This window comes from Simochromis diagramma, unplaced genomic scaffold (assembly GCF_900408965.1).
Source record: "Simochromis diagramma unplaced genomic scaffold, fSimDia1.1 OVJJ01000361.1, whole genome shotgun sequence".
Taxonomy (NCBI): domain Eukaryota; kingdom Metazoa; phylum Chordata; class Actinopteri; order Cichliformes; family Cichlidae; genus Simochromis; species Simochromis diagramma.
Window position 1 is genome coordinate 4,628,053 of NW_024386860.1, and position 20,076 is coordinate 4,648,128.

Sequence of the window (20,076 nt, forward strand, 5' to 3'; positions counted from 1 at the left end):
AGAGGGCGCCAGACACCAGCAAGTGTGTTCAAAAGAGGGAAAAAACAGAAGGTTCAGGTGGGATGCTTCTTCCTCACCTGTCGTGCTACCCTTGGACAGTGTCTCTTGAGGCGATATCAGAGTTTCCAGTGAAGAGAAAACCCTTGAGGTGCCGGACAGGCTTCATGACGAGGTGAGTTTTAGCAGGTGTACTCCTGCTTAATCTACTGAAAAACCTCATAAATGAAAGGACACAGGTTACTGCACTGATTTGTGTTGATATTCTGTTAGGGTTTCAAATGCGCAAATTTAAACATATTCAGTCAGTCATCTTTAAATGCGGAATAATTTGTCAGTTAAACCGTGACAGTAAGCCAAATGAATGATGTTCACTCAGTAAATATATGTATGGACTGATCATACATAAGATTGATGTTTGAAGTTTCACACTTACAGCACTATGATAGCAATAATAATAATAATAATAATAATAATAATAATAATAATAAAGACAATGAAACACATTTGGTGTGGTTTTCCAGTTTTGTATTTCTATTTAATACTACTTTTTGGTTTCTGCTTTCTGGTTTTATTGATGTTCTGGTTAGTTTCTGTGTCTTTTTCTTTTTTTTTGGTATTCTTGTCATGAGTCTTGGTTTCCGTGGTCCACCCTCACCTATGTCCTGTTGTGTAATCAGCCCCAAACTCACTGGTGTTTTCTTTAGGTACTCTTGTTCAGCCCCTTGTTAGAAGTATTTAATCAGCTAATCACATGGCGACAAGTTCAAACCGAGCATCAGATTGGGGAAGAAAGGTGATTTAAATGACTTTGAAGGTAAATGCTTGTTGATCTCATCTGATCTATTGAGATTTTTCCACACAATCATGTATATGGTTTTCAACAAAAAGACAAAATGAGAAAATATGGAGAGAAATGTGGGTGAAAATGCCTTGTTGATGCCAGAGGTCAGAGGAGACTGGATAGACTGCTTCGAGCTGATAGGAGGGCAACAGTAACTCAAATAATCCTCATTACAACTAAGGCAGATGAGCATCTCTGCATAAACAACATGACAAACCTTGAAGCTGATGAGCTACAGCAGAAGAAGAGCACACTGGGTGCCACTCCTGTCAGTAAAGAACAGGAAACTGAGGCTACAGTTTACACAGGCTCATCAAAACTGGAGCAGAGAAGATTGGAAAAATGCTACCTGGTCTGATGAGCCTTAGTTTCTGCTGTGACATTCATGGTAGGGTCAAAATTTGGCATAAACAACATGAAGTCATGGCTCCATCCTGTCTTATATCAACAGTTTAGGTTGCTTGGTGATATAGTGGTGTGGAGAATATGTTCTCAGCACATTTGGGGGCCCTTGGTACCAATTGATCATCTTTTAAACACCTCAGTCTACCTGAGTATTGTTGCTCACTGTGTCCTTCCTTTTATGACCACAGTGTACTCATCTTCTAACGTTTGTTTCCAGCAGGATCACACCCCATGAAACAAAGCTCAAATCATCTCAAACTGCTTTCTTGCGTATGACAATGAGTTCACTGTACTCAAACAGCCTCCGCAGTCTCCACAGATCTCAATCCAGTTGAGTAACTTTGGGATGTAGTGGGAAGGAAGTTTTGCAGCAACTATGTGATGTATCATGTCAATATGGACCAAAATCTCTGAGAAATCAACCTGTGCCACGAAGAATTAAGGTTGCACTGAAGGAAAACAGGGTCTAACCCAACACTAGCAAAGTGTTTGTGTTTATGTTCCTGAATTTGCTGTGTTGCTTTACTTGCTGTATCCTCATGTTTTCTCTGGCTTGCTTTGTTTTTGGACTTTTCTGTTACTATCAAAGCTATTGAAACTTGTGATTTTTTAAAGTTATTCAGCATTCATTGTCCTGCACTTGGGTCCTCTCCAGCTTATCATGATACAAATGTGTTCCTGCTAACATGGACCAGTTTGTGAGTTTTGTAAAGAGACTTAAAATTAAATGTTTCTAAACTGACCCAAGATTAAAAACCCCAAGTCTGCTCTGTAAAGAAAAACAGACCCAGTCTTGCAGAGACCCCATTTGCCCCTATAGGCTAAGCCAGGCAATGGCATCGTGCCTCCTGGCTCTTAAGCTGTGCTGGCTTACTGAGAGTCACTCTGGCAGGTACAGGTGTTCGGTTACTGACCACCCAGGATCTCAGAGACAGGGCCAGGAGGTGCAGGTTTCTGTGGAAGGTGAGAACACCGTGCAGGGGGGCAACATGGATCAACAGATTGAACAACTGGCAGCCCTGCTTGTATTTCTGTTGTTCTGTGGTGCAGGGTGCTGAAAATTATCTGCTAAACTCTGCTTTCTTCAGTTTGATCAGGATCAAGATGTGTCATGTTTTCATACCAGGAAATTGTTGGTTTGCATTTATCTATTGGGCCTAAGATCATTTGATCATTTTTATGGTAGAGGTCATGGATAGGTTTTGGTGTTTTTATAGTAATTAACATGCTTTTTACTAAATGTTTAATTTATTTAACTGTATCTTTTAAGTGTGCTGCAGATTTTTTGTTAAATGCAGATTTAGGTAAGGGTAAACTTTACATGCTAAAACTGTTAACTTGTAAAGTTCACTGTTTTAACTGACCGTCAGTCATTATCACTGATAAAAAACAAGCATGTAAGCTTACAAGGGAGGTCAACCTTTGAGCCTTGGAAATTAATCATATTTCTTTACCAGGTGAACAGAGTTTGCTGTGCAGCATTAAGCCATCAGGACAGGAGGTGACCTCACAGCTACAGACTTGATTGCTGAGGTGTGTCATTTAATGAGCCACCCGAGCTGGAAGTTCAGTCAGTGCAAAGACAGACGGGTGGAACAATAAGTTGTGTAACACGGTGCAGCCATTTTAAAGCTATTACATGTGTATGACATCATGACTGTAGTGTGATGTTTGCACAGACATGATTAAGTCTTGGTGTAGAACTAGCAAGCCCATTGGGACAGTCTGTTATTGATCCTGAAGATAAAAGATATGCTTTCTTATTTAATAAAATAATAGATATACTCTCAATCTCTGCCTTTTCATCCTCAGTTTTCAACCCACCTGTCAAACTAAAATAATCAGCCTGGACGACAAGTAGATATTTAGTAATTTTTTATTATGATTTTTATTGTTCAAATTGAAAGATGGTGCTTTTCCTTTATTTTCTTACATGGTTTTATTGTTACACTGGTTGATGATCAGACTAGTGTAAAAATTCAGCCTTTTTTCTACTTGCTCTGCCAAGAAGAGGGTGATATCCTTAATATGGTGACTTAAGGCACAAGACTCTGTCTGTGAGCTCACAACGGCCCACACACCTGCAGTTCAAACTTTCTGTTTCCACGGGGCAGCCAATCAGAAAAAAAAGAGAGAGGAGCAAAAGATTTTGTTCAAGATGGGCTGAACTGTGAGTCCTGCAAAGTGAATCCAAAATAAACTGTAATGCAATTAAAATCCACGGACCTCTGTCTTTCTTTATTTATTGTGACTTTTAAGAATTTTCAAACCATGAAAAAAAGAACTGAGGTGTCTTCTCCAAAGTTAGGTGGGTTTTTTGGGGGTTTTTTTAGCTGTGGCAGGCAACTAGGCCTAGGGTGGCCAGGTGTCCCACTTTATGAAGGACTGAACACCATTTTTACTCCTTGTCTCGCTGCCCCACATATTGAGACATTGTCCCACATTTTGGTTGGCTTTTAAGTCAGTACATGCGAGTCTCACCAGAATCAAGTGAGTGCAAGTCAAAAAGAAAGAGATTCATCGAAGCACAGTTACTAAATGTTTTAAGAAAGAATGTTTTTAAGTATGTTAGGAATATTGCAATAAAAATAAATATGTTATATTTCTCTTTTACGTCATCTTCTTAATCTTATTCTTTCAGCTGCTTGTTTTAAGGGTCACCACAGCAGATCATCTACCTCCACGCCACCCTTTCCCCAGCATCCCTCCTGGGACCCGGGACCCTTTTAATCCGGTATGGAAATCTCATTCTTGAGGCAAGGATTTGTCCCACACAGACAAACTCTTGATCTCACCCTCACTCTGATTTTTTTCTTTCACTTCACCTCCAGGTGGCACTCTAATTCTAACAATGACACTTAGAGCTACATTAGCTGGTCTATATGTCACATTTAGATAGTTATCATACTGGTGTTTTACTTTAACCTGTTGGGCCAAATAAATTTACAGTAAGCAAACGTATCCAGCTTGACCTTTATATTTGATTCTGCTGAACGCAAGTGACTGTAAAGATAGTCTTTAGTAAATAAATGCTCAGTAAAGCATAATAATTATCACTCTTCTTATCTGAAAAATGTAAAAGATCATTTTTCATATACATTCCTATCCCATAAAACCAAATGCTATAAATTCTTGAAAGTTTTATTTGCCATTTATACACATGCACTAGGTCTGGGTACATAGGAAATCTTGTTCAGAGCTCAGAGTCAGAGTCAAATAAATACAAATATGTATACAAGTATAAAACAAAGTGCACACTCAGGTAAAGTATATTTTTTAACTGATAAAAATAAGAATGAAACAATACGTGACGTATTTAAACAAGACTAAGAAAAGCTGTAGAAATGTAAAATATCCGTTCCTCACCAACTGCAGGGTTCGCCGTGTCAGAAGTCAGAGGTCAGCCAAGTCTTGACGCCTGACTCGACTGTTTACAGGCAGTATGCTGTGAGAGGAGAAGCCAGGGGAGCAAGAGACACAGAGAAAACAGAGGGAGCAGGAGCGAGCAGGGCATCCATGCCATATTTACTGCCTTTCCTAGTAAGAGGCAAAGTGTGAACTGTAATGTGCATGTTGGTGGATTTAACCTCCGCCCTTCAAGGCACGCAGGCCTGGGTCTCGCCTGATCCTGGCGGCTGACACAGATATGTGAAATCAGGGGACGTGATGAGGAGAAGGGCGCCTCACGTTGGGCTTCGACTGGGTTGTACAATGAGATACTGTCAGTACCTATGTTTCAGTTTGCTGTCAAACCAGAAATTACAAGCAGTTTTTTGGGGTTTTTTTAATCTTGTAGTTGTGTGTATCACAGGCAGAGTATCATCAACCTGAAAGGGATATCTGCTGTTGTGGTGTTGTAAATGTTACAGCTGATAACATGTCATAATACCAACCCCTTTTGTTATAAATAAAATGACATCACATGAGGTGAGGCCATGCAGAGGAATGGAGGTGCAGACAAAGCAAAGTGTAAAGGGGACAAAAAGTGATTAAGAGAAGGAAAACAGATGGGCAGATTGAATTGTAGAGGAGGCGGAGTGCAAAGGGAATCTTTCTTGTGTGTGTCTGGAGAGAAAGGGAGCCTCTTATACACTTCACAGCGTGAATTTGGCCCGGGGCTGTGGCCTCGTCTCGTCTACACAGCGGGTTGCTTTCCTGAGCGGGCTGCCCAGGGGAGGGGCACCTGCATCAGCCTCAGACACTGGTCAAGAAGAGAGCCTGATGGGAGGGGGTGAGGGGTGCTGAAATGGAAAGATGCTCGATGGTTCCAGGAAAGTGACATGTGCTGGATTTATGAAATCTTCAGGTAGAACAGAGCGATGCCCTCTGACGAAAATATTTGTCCCCTTTTTTTCCCAGTGGTCTCGAGACAATGACACCCTCTGTGGTCTCAGGATGAAATCTAAAGCTTCTGTTGCACGAGAGGATAAAAGTTATGATTGGCACAAATCCGCCTCTGCAGCTACCAACACAAAGTTTAAAGATTGGCCGGCCTGCCATCTGAGACAATATTTTCCATCTTATTTCATTGGGTTGACCAAACACAGTGTATTTGAAGTTTATCAAACACTCAGTCATCCCTGCAGATCTGTGGCAGGACTTAATCATCTGATATATGGAGGTTAGAATACATCGACACCTCAAACCTGCCCGCTATGCAGAGTCAGAAAATTGAACAACAAGCCCTGCGTGCTTTAATATCCACACTCCTGTTGAGTGTCTTTTTTGGATACCTTTCATCTTTACACAAGCTACACCCTCCATCTTCTGTCATTTTGGTATGACCCCGGGGGTCCCAAAATCACTGAGTCTCATATTAAGGCGCCTTATTTCAAATGTATACTGAGCTGGCGCTTCCTCTGAAAGAAATTCCATTTCAGTGGATAAATGTGGTGCTCGGGTCTCAGTTGTCTGTGAACGGTGGATGGATATTGCATTAGCTTTGCAACAGAAGCGCCCCCGTGGTGTGCTCAGGGCTCTGGATAATAACTGCAGTGGGAACGTTATGCTGAGAAGTAGCCGTGCCAGGTAAATAGAAACACATGGCAGGCGGCATGAATTACCGGAGAGCTCTACAGCCTGCAGAAATAATGGCATCGCAACGCAGAGACACACACAAGCTCCCTTTGACAAACGCTTTTGGTATGTGTCTCTTCAACCTGTTACTGCTCAAGCAGTAATGAAACACATGACTTCAGAGCTTCTTGTGCAGTCCGGAGGTATTTCTTGAATATATCTACTTCATGTGCAGATAAATAAACCTAAAATTTAAGTTTAGGTTTCATTTTAAACTGCATTATAGCATTAAATCAAATTATCCATTACCTGCACCCTCCCATTATTAAATCTTCCTCCTTTTTCAGCGGATCGCTTTAGGGATCACTACTGTGAATCATCTGATTATTAAATGGCAAGAAAAAAAATGTAGAGTTGCTAGATATTATAATTTGTATATTATAATAATATTATAATTTGTGAGTTTTACTACTTTGGTCTCCTGAAGTATTTGGTTATTTTTCTAAAATGTTGTCTCAGATTCTCCATGAGCATTAAAATGAAAATGTTTATAACTTATTTCTTGAATTATTTTTATGAGGAGGTATGTCCTCTTAAAGGAAAAGTTAACCACCATCAGCACAGACGCAGACATACTGTAAACTTTAGAAAATAAGTGGAAACACAGTAAAAAAAAAAAAAGATTTTATGGCACGTTTTATTTTTGAACCTGTTGTATCAGTTACGCTGAGCCAGTGCTGTTCTGAGTTTCTGTGAGCTTTGATTGATTCGTTTTCAAAACACTCAAATCTACCCTGATATCTGATCTTGTGGCTCGTGTCTGTATTTTGGCTTCCTCGAGCCTCCCGGTGTTTTCTGAACCCACTGCACAGGCAGAAAATAAGTGGAGAAAGATTGGAGATGGCATGTGTCAATAGCCTCAAGCCAGACTTGAATCAGGGACCATATAATCACATAGTAACTTAAACCCCTTGACCTCAAAGTTCACACCTAACCAGAAAGCTCTGTGTTTCTGACCAGTTACACTCTGCCCCTTTTGTCCTGTTATCCCTTCCCCAACGTTACTCCTGTCTGTCAAACGGCAATATTTGCTCATGTGCGTCAAAGAGCAGCAGGGTCTGCGACACAGTACAGAGCAGCCTTTGAGTCAGACAGACAGAGACAGACCTTTGCAAACGAGAAAGACCTTCAGGACTGGCTGTCATGCTGACACAGACACAAACAAAAGTACGAGTGGAACTCAAGGACTTCTTGACCGTATTGTGCCTTTTCCTTAGCGATCCACATATTTTATACCTGAACTTTCCTGTTGTCTTGACATTTGTTGTTGTTTTTTATATTTTTATATTTCTGGTGGTGTTGATTACCATTAGTAAAAAGATCCAGTGACTCAGTGAATTACAGAAAGTGTACTCTTTATTCAAGACTATATATTATAACCTATATAAATATCAGTTATAGTCAACACCAGTAGAGAGCATGCAAAGCATCACATGGTTCATAATAAGCACATTTTCAAACCCAACATGCAGGTCAAGATATAATTTTTAAAACAAATTCTCAAAAAAAAAAGAAGAAATGTCAGAGATTGGGGGGAAAAAACAAAAAACAAAAAGACTTCTGACCCACTAATACATAATTCATTATGTCCACAAACAATAACTCAGAAAAATGTCCCAGCGAGGTCCCGCGCAGACACAACCTATTGTTAAAAAACAAGCGTTTCCTTTGATTGTTCTGAAAATAAGGAGAAGAGCTTCAGGGCTTTACTGGAAATGCTTGTGCATATGCAGCATGTGGTATAAACCCCAGTCTCCTAATGATTACTGCACTCTGTTTACTAAATAAAGCTGACGGTTTTGTTCTGGGGTTAAACAAGATGACGCGTGTACACATGTTGCTGTAGTATCATTAGTGACACTGCATACATTTCCCAAAGTTAAAAGAACATTTTAAAAACCAAATTAAATTATGATAATAATAATAATAATTCATTATCAAAGTGACAGTGGAATATTTTGCAGTTACAACTTTAGGTGACACATCTTAAAGACTCAAAGACTCAAACTCAAAACTAAAAAAAGTTAATCTCCTAATAGGAAACATTGTCCTTTTTACAAAGCATTTTTGCAAAGTGCTATCATTTGGGTAATTTTATTCTACTTCCCTGGGTTGCAGGCTAAGATGAAGTGAATGATCTTTGGTGTCTATTATAAAGCATCCATATACAGTACCTGTATGTGCACATATACATGCACACACTCACATTATGCTCTATTATTATAGTGACACTACTCCAGAGAGCTGCTTTTGCGGCACAGCTGATTTGCTGATGTCAGCAGCTGTCGGTTGCTTTTTCGTTTTCCAGTCAACAGTGTGTAAAAGAATGGATTCACACAAGAGTTTCCGTAAGTCAGACCTGTGAGGATACGATTCACTGTCACCTGTGTGCCCACTGGGACTGTCCGCAGCATGTCAGGCTTGTAGAGAGGCAGCAGCTGCCAGATCCAGAAGGGAAGAAAGCAGGCCCAAAAGGCCAGGACAATCCCCAGGATGAGGAGCAGGACTTTGGGTTTGGGAGCACGAGGAGGACAAGCATTGTTGTTGTCAGTGGCCCAGGCTGGTCGTGTCTGTGACACCCAGTAAAGGCGACCCAGTGTTGCATAAAGTGCTCCGATGGCCAGCCCGGGACCGAGAATGCTAGTGCAGAAAAGCACACTCAGATAGGCTTTGGAGCTCTCCTCATCCCATGCTGGGACGCACAGCTGGCCCTCCTGGTCATCCCCATCTTCCAGATGCAGTGTGATCATCATGGGCAGGCTGAGAGCCACCGCTAGCCCCCAGGCGAGGCCTACACGCAGCAACTTGGAGGAGTTGGAGGATGAAGTGTGTAGTGGGTCAGCAACAGCCCTGTAACGGTCCAAACTCATGGCGGTGAGAGTAAAGATGGAGGCGTGCATGGTGAGGAGATCCAGGCTCAGCAGGAGGCGGCATCCAAGCTCGCCAAAGGCCCAGCCAGATGCCAGGCTGTCATACACGATGAAAGGTGCGGTGAAAAGGTACAACAGGTCAGCTAGAGCAAGACTCAGCACCTGGAGGTGAAGAGAGGAGGAGGAGGTAGAGGAGGTAGAGGAGGTAGGAGAGTTGGAGTTGGCAAGGCATGATGGTAAAGGTAGTCTTGTCAGGCAGCAGGCTGGTAATGCTCCACATCTTCTCCTGCTTCTTCTCCTGCGCCTCAGAAGGAGGACCAAAGTGTAGAGGTTTCCTGTGATGCCCAGCAAGGAGAGGAGAGAGAGGAAGGAGCAGAAGAGAACTGTGGATGCCAAACTGGGTGATGGAGAGATGGAAGGAGAGGAGGAAGGCACAGAGAAATTGGAGATAAAAGGGGAGGTGTAGGTAGAGGGTGGTGGCAAAGAGCCTGAAAGGTCCATAATGTGATGTTTTTTGTTTTGTTTTGTTTTTTAAAAAGGAGAAAAAAGCTTTAGACGGAATAAAGTCAGTGAAATATCAGCTGAGTAAAAACGCAGTTCTAGCAGAGGCAGAAGGGAAATGGATGGGGTTAGGGAAAAAGATAGAAACAGGTGGAGAGGAGAGCAAAACAGTATCAGTTAGATTTTTCAGTATATTATATATATATCCTCTTATTTTTACCCTCTGGTCACTCTCTGGTTTTAGGAGATTTTATTTTCTCTATGTGTGTTAAGAAAAACATAGCTTGTATTTCGATTTTTGAGGGTGCCTCAGTTTGATTTATGCATATTTAAATCATAACAACCAATAAATAAAGTCATATAAACATGCAGAAATGAAAGTGTCAGCTAAAGCAGAACCCTCTCTGGTTGGCACTGATTTTATAGTTTTATACACTGTTAGAAAAAACATCTTAAAAAAACAGTAATATTCCGGCAGCTGGGGCGCCAAAATAATACCGTAAAATAACAGAAAATAACTTAAATACAATTTGTTGCCCTAATTTTACATGGGATTTTGCCTTTTTCAAGTGCTTTTAAACATTAAATTAGGAACAATTTAATGTGATTAAACAATGAAATTACCTATAAACAAGGTCAATGAATGCGGCAATATGAATAATAATACTTAAATGTACAGAAATATACAGTTAACTTAAATAATAATGGATTGCATTCATATTGTGCTTTTTGAGACCCTCAAAGCGCTTTACAATTCCACTTTATAATTCCCCTCTGGCCATCACCAGTAGGTGAAGTGTCTTGCCCAAGGACACAACGACCGAGAGTGTCCAAGCCGGGGCTCGAATTGGCAACCTTCTGATTACAAGGCGAACTGCCAACTCTTGAGCCACGATCGCCCTAAACAACAATAATAATAATAATTATTTGATGTAAAAAAAGTTTGTAAGAATTATTTTATATATTTTTCCATAGCATTACATTTGAGTTTAACAGTTTAACCTTTCAAATAACGGACAAATATTTGTGAAATCATGATACATTTGTGAATGTATTTTAACAATCTAAATATGCATATGTACAGACAAATACATTTAAAAACAAGAAAATTATGTTTTATTACATTACAGTGATTTTACGTTAATTTACATTTGAAATGTGAAATCACAGTCTATTTATGTGAATTTAATGATATTCTAGAAGAACAGTACAAAACTGTAAAATACACAGTAAAATACTTATATTTTAATATATTAGGATTTTTTTTTTACAGTGTAGGTTCACACATAGCTGAGTGATACTGTTGTGGTTTTAGTAAAATAATTGGATTTTCAGAGCAGGAGGTCTCCAAATGAAGACAATGAATCTAGACTGAAACCTCTCGTTCTTTCTCAAGGTCAGCAGTTGGTCAATAATTTAGAGACGGCTTAAATCAGCAGACTCAGCTCTAAATGATTGCATCTTTTCTATTGTGTGTTATGAATATGGAATACGTACTAGTTTTATTTTAAAGGACAGAAATACATTATCAGACAATTCAAAACTATGAGCTGGTTTGACTGGCGATTTTCTGGAGCAACGTAATCAGCAGTGACATCAAAGCAGACGTGGGGAGCCTGACAGAAACGGGCTGCGTGACTCGCGGTGACCCGGGCGGCACCGGGGTTAAGAGCTACTGTTGAACTCTGGAGGAGCGGCTGAACCCCTGCGGTGCTGCGTGGCTCCACAGGTTACTTGCTCCCTTTAAATAACAGCGATATTAATGACAGGGCCTCACAGATCAGGAAATTTTCCGAAATTTTAAATGCTTTAATTCTCAATTTGCCCACAAATTTACCCACAAACAAAATAATTCAAACAGTGTGGTTTCAGTGTGTTTAAAGACTGCGCTGTCAGCATTTAATTTATGGCACTTAAAATATTTAATCAAGGCCTCAAAGAAAACTTTGAGGAGCCCTGAATTTGGGGGAAAACATCATGTAGTAACTCTTTTTTTTAAATAAATAAATAAGGCTACTGTATGTCATTTCTCTAAAGCAAAAACTTTTTGGTTTCTGAAATGCTTTTGAAAGCAGAGAAGCTGCCATCAGTATAGTATTAATCAGAATAATTACTGAGATTTCTTTTAGAAACTTACTTTAGATCAGTTTAGTCCCAGACACTGTAAAATAATATTCCTTTACTTGGTGAAAAAACTCAGTTCCCATTTTGAAAGCTCCCTCTTCTCATGTGTTGTCTTGAAATCCCCTCTGACCTCTTCAGCCATAAATTGAAGTTTTCGGCTGATTAAATGCAGTTATGTGGTGATAATCTTCATCCAAAGCCTGTGAGCTGATCTCCGCTGCCTGTCTCACTGTCTGTCCACAGCTCAGCCACTGATGTGTCTGACCCAACCGAGTGTGTGTGAGTGGAAAAAAGGGGTGGGATGGGACGCTAAGTGAAGGGAGGGGGTTACCCTACATACTGAATATTAATACAGAATTGTCCTGGTCCAGGGAGACCCCGCAGACTGAATTAGAAGTTTAATTTTTCCCTCATTAGAAGCATAACAATAAGAAAATAGAGCAGTGACTTATTTTAATCACTCAGTAGTTAACAGTAAATAGTAATGCTTTCAAAAGCTTCGAATTATGACTGACGGTATCCTGAGTGTGCCTCCACTCAGCAGTGCTGAGTAAGGATGTAAGAATTTAAAACAAAGGTATTATTAGTGTCTATATTTTATAGCTGGGTTTGGGGGGGGGGGGGGTTACCGTAAATTTCATGACTCTCTAATAGTTTCAATACCTTTAAACCAAGCATAAATCTCACTGTGAACTCACTGAAAGGTCTTTCCATGAGAGTTAAGAGTCTGACCATAAATGGTGCCCTAACATCATATTTTGGGAAATAATCACATGGTCTGTAATTCACAGTTATAACAGCTGCTGCATAAAATTTAAAAACCTAACCTACCACTAAAGAGCCATGAAACCTGAATATTTAATATCATAAAGAAGCAGGTTTCTTTATGTTCGGGAAAACACTTTAGTAAGGACATTTATATAAAAAGGCAAAATAAATGTAGGGAAAAAGCAAAACTTTAAAACGGATGCAAGTGTAAATGTTATTCCTGTTATTACTTCATTGGCCAACGTCTTTTCTGTATTTGTTTTATAAACCCTCGATAAAGAAAGTGATGTCAGTGGCACTCAAATCAAAATGCTTTCCTGTCCACACATACACACAAAAAATGGACTCAACAAGCACTAAACACGACATGCACTATTTTATAGGCCAAATGGTCTTCAACGTGGCTCGCTTTGTGAATAAATCTTGACTTCTGCTTCATACGTGGAAAATGTAATCATATATATAAAAAAGACCCTTAAAATTGAGTTAAAATTCTCTGTGGGAATTGCAGCGAGACAGACTGACACAGCAGTGGTATTTGTTGTCATTTTGTGACACACTGCAATAACTAATGCACTTCAACTTACACCCAAAGTCAATACCACACAGCTCGTGTTCCAACGTCTCACACCCCCACGAGGGATTTTTATGATGATTTGGTGTTTAAATTATAGAGGAAATTAATTACCCACTATACTTGCCTGTATCAACATTTTTCCATGTCAGAACAAAGTTGAACTGGTCCAGACTCACTGAATAAACGGGTCTTTCAGAACTTGTAGTTGCATGTTATCCGCTGAGTTGTTTTTGGCTTGGCAGTTGTCGAGCCTACAGCTGTGGTTTGCCAGCTTCAAGAGGTTAAGCAGCTTGGTAGTGATTTAGTTGGGACTGCCCAGTAAAATGTGTATGCTGTGTGGCTCGTGCTGGTGGAGGGGACTCCATGTTGGCTGCTTCATACATGTGAGGACATACATAAGATAGACAGAGACAGGCAGTAAAGACGAAAGGGGGAAGGGGGGGACATACCTATCCCCACGGGGTGTGAGGAATTTGAACAAATACCTGGCACAGACATGCCAAAATAGGGGATTGGGGGGAGAGGGCCATAGAGGCATGTGAAGACCAGGCTCCCTCATACAAGGAGATGGACAGGTATATAAGTTGAGTGGATAGAAATGAGTGCCAAAGTGGCAAGAAAGTTTTATTAAAGGGGCATCAGCTGGCCTGCTCGTATCAGATGTACAGCAGTGTAGAAAGTTGAGTTGAGTTGTCAGATGAGTATGAACAGTGAAACCAGGCGTTTGGGTGCAGATGTTACTCATATTTAACATGGAGCAGGGAGAAGCAGACTGAGAGAGTCTGAGTGCTGCGCTGTTTATTTGTCTTTGTCAGAACACATGTCTGCCCAGACACATTATATAATTTCTAATTACATTTACCTGAGCTATGAGTGTGTTTTTTCCTATACTTTGACCTAAAGATCTTGTATTTAGTCTCTTTAATATCGAGTATGCAGATAAGATCTAAAGCCCAGAGCTAACCTAACCCTTTTTTTTTTGTCACTAAAGCTGTATACAAAGGGCAGAGCTATGCTGGTTTTGTATTGTGTAATTGTAGAAACATTTTCTTTTATATGTTAAAGAGTTAAATAATGACTGTTATTTTCTAAATCTGACTCTATAACTATAGATTAATTTATAAAGTGACTTTTTTCATTTAAATAAATTATATTTATCTGTTTGACAAGATCACATACAGTCTTTTGTTTGTTTTTGTCAATTAATCACCATATATAACATTAGCTTGTTTGACTGACAGTATTTGGTAAACTGTGATGGGAATGTTTCGACTAAAATGCTAAATCACTTGTAAAAGCTTGATGAAAATTATTTCTCTGCTCATACATTAATGTATTAAATGATTTAGCTCAATGTGATAACACTATCTCAATAAATAAAGTAATTTAATAACTGTCTTATCAATGGATAAAAAAAAACTTTAGGGCAGGTACAGATCATAGCTGACAGTGAATGGATTGCATATGGGAGTCTATCCACTGCACTTGCCTGATATAGTGCATTAAACTAATTGTGTGGCTGTCAAAGAGAAACATTCGCCACCACCTATAACACTCCCAGGTTTCTGGAGGGCTGAGATATCATTAGAGCACACAGTCCCTGGGGTGTTGTTGACTGCAGGATTTTTAAAACAAAAGAAATCTTGATTTACTTTTTTATTAGTCAGTATTATTCTTTATCTTTACAGTACGCCCAATTGTAAGCGTTGCAACCCTATCCAATCAGGACCTAGTCACAAAAAATGACAAATACCCTCCACGTAAACACAAACAGCTCCCTAACCTTTTCCTGGCTGTCCTTGCTTTCCTCAGTCATTTCATTAATTAGCCAAACCATTTCTGAGCAAACTGACTAACAAATTGCCTGCCGGTGAGAGTCCTCACATCGTAGCCTTGATTAAATGGGCGGACATTTGCGTTCATGACAAATGGTTGTTGGACTGGGCTGATTCACAACTTGTGATGAGTTATTGATCCCCACTACGCACCCCCCCCCCCCCCCCTCCAAAGCCTGTCTGCTTTGCAGTTACACATCAAATTTCTCCTGTTCCCTCAATACAAACCTCTGTGAGAGCACAGAGCTCAGATATACGCTTTTTAACGTACAATTCCCTACTCATCTACTTTTATTAATTAAATACATAAATAAATACATCAGATTTTGTAGATTATGCAGGGCTACTCTTTGTATTAATGACTTCATTTTGTAAAATTACAGAATAACTTCAGCATTTGTCAAGTAGAATTTGAATTTGAAGAGTTTAATTAACATGTCAGTTTCAAATTTATATTTTTACTTGACGTATACTTAATGTTTTAAATTTCCTATTAACCTCCTGAGACCCAAACTCTTTCATGGCATGCATTTTTAATTTCTTTTTGCTATTTGGGCTGATTGGGATCTGATGAATGTAAAAACAAAGAATTCGATTTTTTTTACCGGATTTTTGTTTCTGAGAAAAATGAGATCCACATATGAGGACACTGGTTTTAAGTTTCGACAGAACAGTGGCAGTATAACGTCCTCGTAAGTGGATATCAGGCCCTTGTAGAGAAAAATTTAGTATTTTGGTCTAGACAACCCAAAATGTGATGTCCACATATGTGGACGTCAGGTCCTAGGAGGCTAAAATAGCATTCAATGCAAACATCATTAAGCTTGTTAATTAATTCCATTATTACATCTGTATGTCATTGTTTTAATACTATTCTTAAAGCACTTATTCATGTTGACACATTCATGTCTTCATCCTATTGCACTCATGGTGTCGCAGCTTAAAAATAAAACACAAACACTTTTATTTACCCTTAAAGTGGAAAAATTACATTTGCAGATGTTTTATTTGTGGCCTTCAACAGTCCCAGTTTCTCCCCCGTCTTAATGAACTGATCGAACAAAATCAAAATAAATCTACTAGAGAATTTTCTAGACAGTCCTTTTTCAGAAGCAGTGCTTTTGTGCATTTGGTCCTATTGAGTATTATACCTGGAATACTATACCCTCACAATTAAGGAGCACAAAATCTCTTAACTCCTTCCCCAGACCTATACAGCAGCAAACTGGATACTCGTGATCTGAGGTGATGTCACCCTAACTCTGTTTTTACTGTCTGTTCTTAGTTAAAAAATTATGTTAATGTCTTTTTGTGTGAGTTTTCATAAATGTTCTTCAGTGTTTGATGTTTAATATTTAGTTATGTCTTCTGGATCTCATATGTGCTTAGATGCCTGCAGATGAAATTATTTCCAAATCAGGCACATTTACAGTGGGGCAAAAAAGTATTTAGTCAGCCACCGATTGTGCAAGTTCCCCCACTTAAAATGATGACAGAGGTCAGTAATTTGCACCAGAGGTACACTTCAACTGTGAGAGACAGAATGTGAAAAAGAAATCCATGAATCCACATGGTAGGATTTGTAAAGAATTTATTCGTAAATCAGGGTGGAAAATAAGTATTTGGTCAATAACAAAAATACAACTCAATACTTTGTAACATAACCTTTGTTGGCAATAACAGAGGTCAAACGTTTACTATAGGTCTTTACCAGGTTTGCACACACAGTAGCTGGTATTTTGGCCCATTCCTCCATGCAGATCTTCTCGAGAGCAGTGATGTTTTGGGGCTGTCGCCGAGCAACACGGACTTTCAACTCCCGCCACAGATTTTCTATGGGGTTGAGGTCTGGAGACTGGCTAGGCCACTCCAGGACTTTCAAATGCTTCTTACGGAGCCACTCCTTTGTTGCCTGGGCGGTGTGTTTTGGATCATTGTCATGTTGGAATACCCAGCCTCGTTTCATCTTCAAAGTTCTCACTGATGGAAGGAGGTTTTGGCTCAAAATCTCACGATACATGGCCCCATTCATTTTGTCCTTAACACGGATCAGTCGTCCTGTCCCCTTGGCAGAAAAACAGCCCCATAGCATGATGTTTCCACCCCCATGCTTCACAGTAGGTATGGTGTTCTTGGGATGCAACTCAGTATTCGTCTTCCTCCAAACACGACGAGTTGAGTTTATACCAAAAAGTTCTACTTTGGTTTCATCTGACCACATGACATTCTCCCAATCCTCTGCTGTATCATCCATGTGCTCTCTGGCAAACTTCAGACGGGCCTGGACATGCACTGGCTTCAGCAGCGGAACACGTCTGGCACTGCGGGATTTGATTCCCTGCCGTTGTAGTGTGTTACTGATGGTGACCTTTGTTACTTTGGTCCCAGCTCTCTGCAGGTCAGTCACCAGGTCCCCCCGTGTGGTTCTGGGATCTTTGCTCACCGTTCTCATGATCATTTTGACCCCACGGGATGAGATCTTGCGTGGAGCCCCAGATCGAGGGAGATTATCAGTGGTCTTGTATGTCTTCCATTTTCTGATGATTGCTCCCACAGTTGATTTTTTCACACCAAGCTGCTTGCCTATTGTAGATTCACTCTTCCCAGTCTGGTGCAGGTCTACAATACTTTTCCTGGTGTCCTTCGAAAGCTCTTTGGTCTTGGCCATGGCGGAGTTTGGAGTCTGACTGTTTGAGGCTGTGGACAGGTGTCTTTTATACAGATGATGAGTTCAAACAGGTGCCATTCATACAGGTAACGAGTGGGGGACAGAAAAGCTTCTTACAGAAGACGTTACAGGTCTGTGAGAGCCAGAGATTTTCCTTGTTTGAGGTGACCAAATACTTATTTTCCACCCTAATTTACGGATAAATTCTTTACAAATCCTACCATGTGAATTCATGGATTTTGTTTTCACATTCTGTCTCTCACAGTTGAAGTGTACCTCTGGTGCAAATTACTGACCTCTGTCATCATTTTAAGTGGGGGAACTTGCACAATCGGTGGCTGACTAAATACTTTTTTGCCCCACTGTACATGCTGGATTTTGGTGCTCATAATTTAATGTGAATCATATATATATTGTTAAAGAAAAAATAAAATTAAACAAACTAATTCAAACTAGATGTTTTTTAATCTTACATACAGGGTATGTAAGATTCCTACACTTACTTTCAGTCACATTTCTTTTGTTCTGTGTCCACAAGAAGATTTAACCTCTCCTGAACTCTTTCATGGCATGCATTTTTAATTTTTCTTTGCTATTTGGGTTGATTGGGACCTGATGAATGTAAAAACAAAGAATTACCAGATTTTTCTTTTTTTTTTTTTTACCTAAATTTTGTTTTTGTTTTTTAATAAAAAAAGGGGATCCACATATGAGGACATTCCTTTTAAATTTTGATAGAACAGTGGCAGCATAACGTCCTCGTAAGTAGATATCAGGCCCTTGTAGAACAAAATTAAATATTTTGGTCTAGACAACCCAAAATGTCATGTCCACATATGTGGACGGGAGGTCCTAGGAGGTTAAGCAACACTTGATTGTTTAAATGATACAAAATAGAGCTGAAATTAACTGTGAAGTGCAGAAACATATTTTAAATACTTAATTTTTAATACATTTTATAATATTCAAAAATCACAATAAATATTTTTTCGTAGTTTTTAATGACGACAAGCTGAATATCTTTTGGCTTTAGACTGATAGTTGTACATTAAGCATTTTAAAAGCTTGTTGCGAATAGTCTGAGCAATAATATTAAAAATAATATGGGTTATCATTACTTGCAGCACCAGAAAAAGTGATCCCCTTTTAGGTCTGTTAGCTGTATAGTTATATACAGTATTACTGACAGGAAAGGATCTGTCTACTGTCAGAGAGTCCAGAAGATCGGTCTTCTGTGTCAACCTCTGAATTAAGTTTGCAGAGGGCAGACACCGCACACTGAATAAGTATTCGCCTAACCCTGGAGTCACAGAGCATTAGATTTGGACATTTTGCAACCATAACAAAATCTGGAACTTGTTGTTACATGACACTGAGCCGGAGTTTGCTCCTCCATCTGCAGAAATCAGATCAGCCTTTCACAGGCACATGTGGAACGTTATCATAGCAGCCAGCCGGGAATTGGACTGTTGCTTTGCAAGCGGGATTGTTTAGTAATGCCATCATATGAGATGTTGTAGGTGTTACAGAGAAAACTCTCAATAACAATCCACATGTTACAGACAATAACACGTAACTTTAAAAGCATTCCTGTGAAAACAAAAGTGTAAGTAGGGATATTTTCTGTCTGTCTAGCTTCTTTCAAGTCATAAAACACCTAAGGTGTGAAGCTTTTCTCTTTTAGTGTCTGCACAGCTGCTCATTTGAAATCTTCCCCTGTAATTACACTCTCAGAAACCAGGTGTGTGTTGCCCCTGGTCAATTAGCAGCCCTGTAGTCTGATTAGCTAAAAACCAGTTTAGGGTATAAAGCTTTTAAGTCATTTAAAGTGCAGGTTGGTTGATGGATGCAAAAATTGTTTTAATCTGCCCACTGGTGGCTTAGATTCAGTACTGCAACGCCATGCATCCATCCAATAATAATATAACAGGCTAATTATGCAACCCTTCAGTGGGAACAAACCAGCATGCTAAAGCAGTATTTGCCTGAGCCTCAGATATGTGGTCGCTCTCCTTCTCACACTGCAAGCCTGCTGCAGACATTTCCCTCCAAACTGTAAAAACCAAAGTCAAGCAAGCACCCCATCACCTTTTCAAATCACTGTTGTACAATAAATATCTGTGTCTGAAGCTAAGCCATATTTGAAGCTAAACAGTGGAAATGTTGGCTCACTGTTTAGCAGTCAGAAATGAGCACTGCTGGTGGTTTAATGCACCATTACTTGCCAAACAAGTAAAAGGCAAGGTTTTGTTCCAGATGTACATATTTCTCCTTGCTGTTTGTTTTAAGCCACAACAGCTGCAACAATTTACCAGCATCATAACACAAGACAAAAAGATCCAGAAGACCGTTTGACATGTATTTATCTATTTTCAGGCTTTTAAAAATATTGTTTATATGGAAAGAGGACA

The 20,076-nt window shown here is 39.7% G+C and overlaps 1 protein-coding gene and 1 long non-coding RNA gene across 2 annotated transcripts; one reads left to right on the forward strand and one right to left on the reverse strand.

Annotated features, from left to right (window-relative positions):
- The first annotated feature begins 60 nt into the window (after positions 1-60).
- Positions 61-6,591, forward strand: LOC120732351. The gene is made up of 3 exons (XR_005695578.1): positions 61-172; positions 3,888-3,980; positions 4,622-6,591. It is a non-coding gene; the product is annotated as an uncharacterized LOC120732351 (long non-coding RNA).
- A 1,173-nt stretch (positions 6,592-7,764) lies between these two features.
- Positions 7,765-10,151, reverse strand: LOC120733182 (urotensin-2 receptor). The gene has a single exon (XM_040031257.1). The coding sequence runs from the start codon at positions 9,691-9,693 to the stop codon at positions 8,554-8,556; it is 1,140 nt and encodes a 379-aa protein (XP_039887191.1). The 5' UTR covers positions 9,694-10,151; the 3' UTR covers positions 7,765-8,553.
- Positions 10,152-20,076: the final 9,925 nt, after the last annotated feature.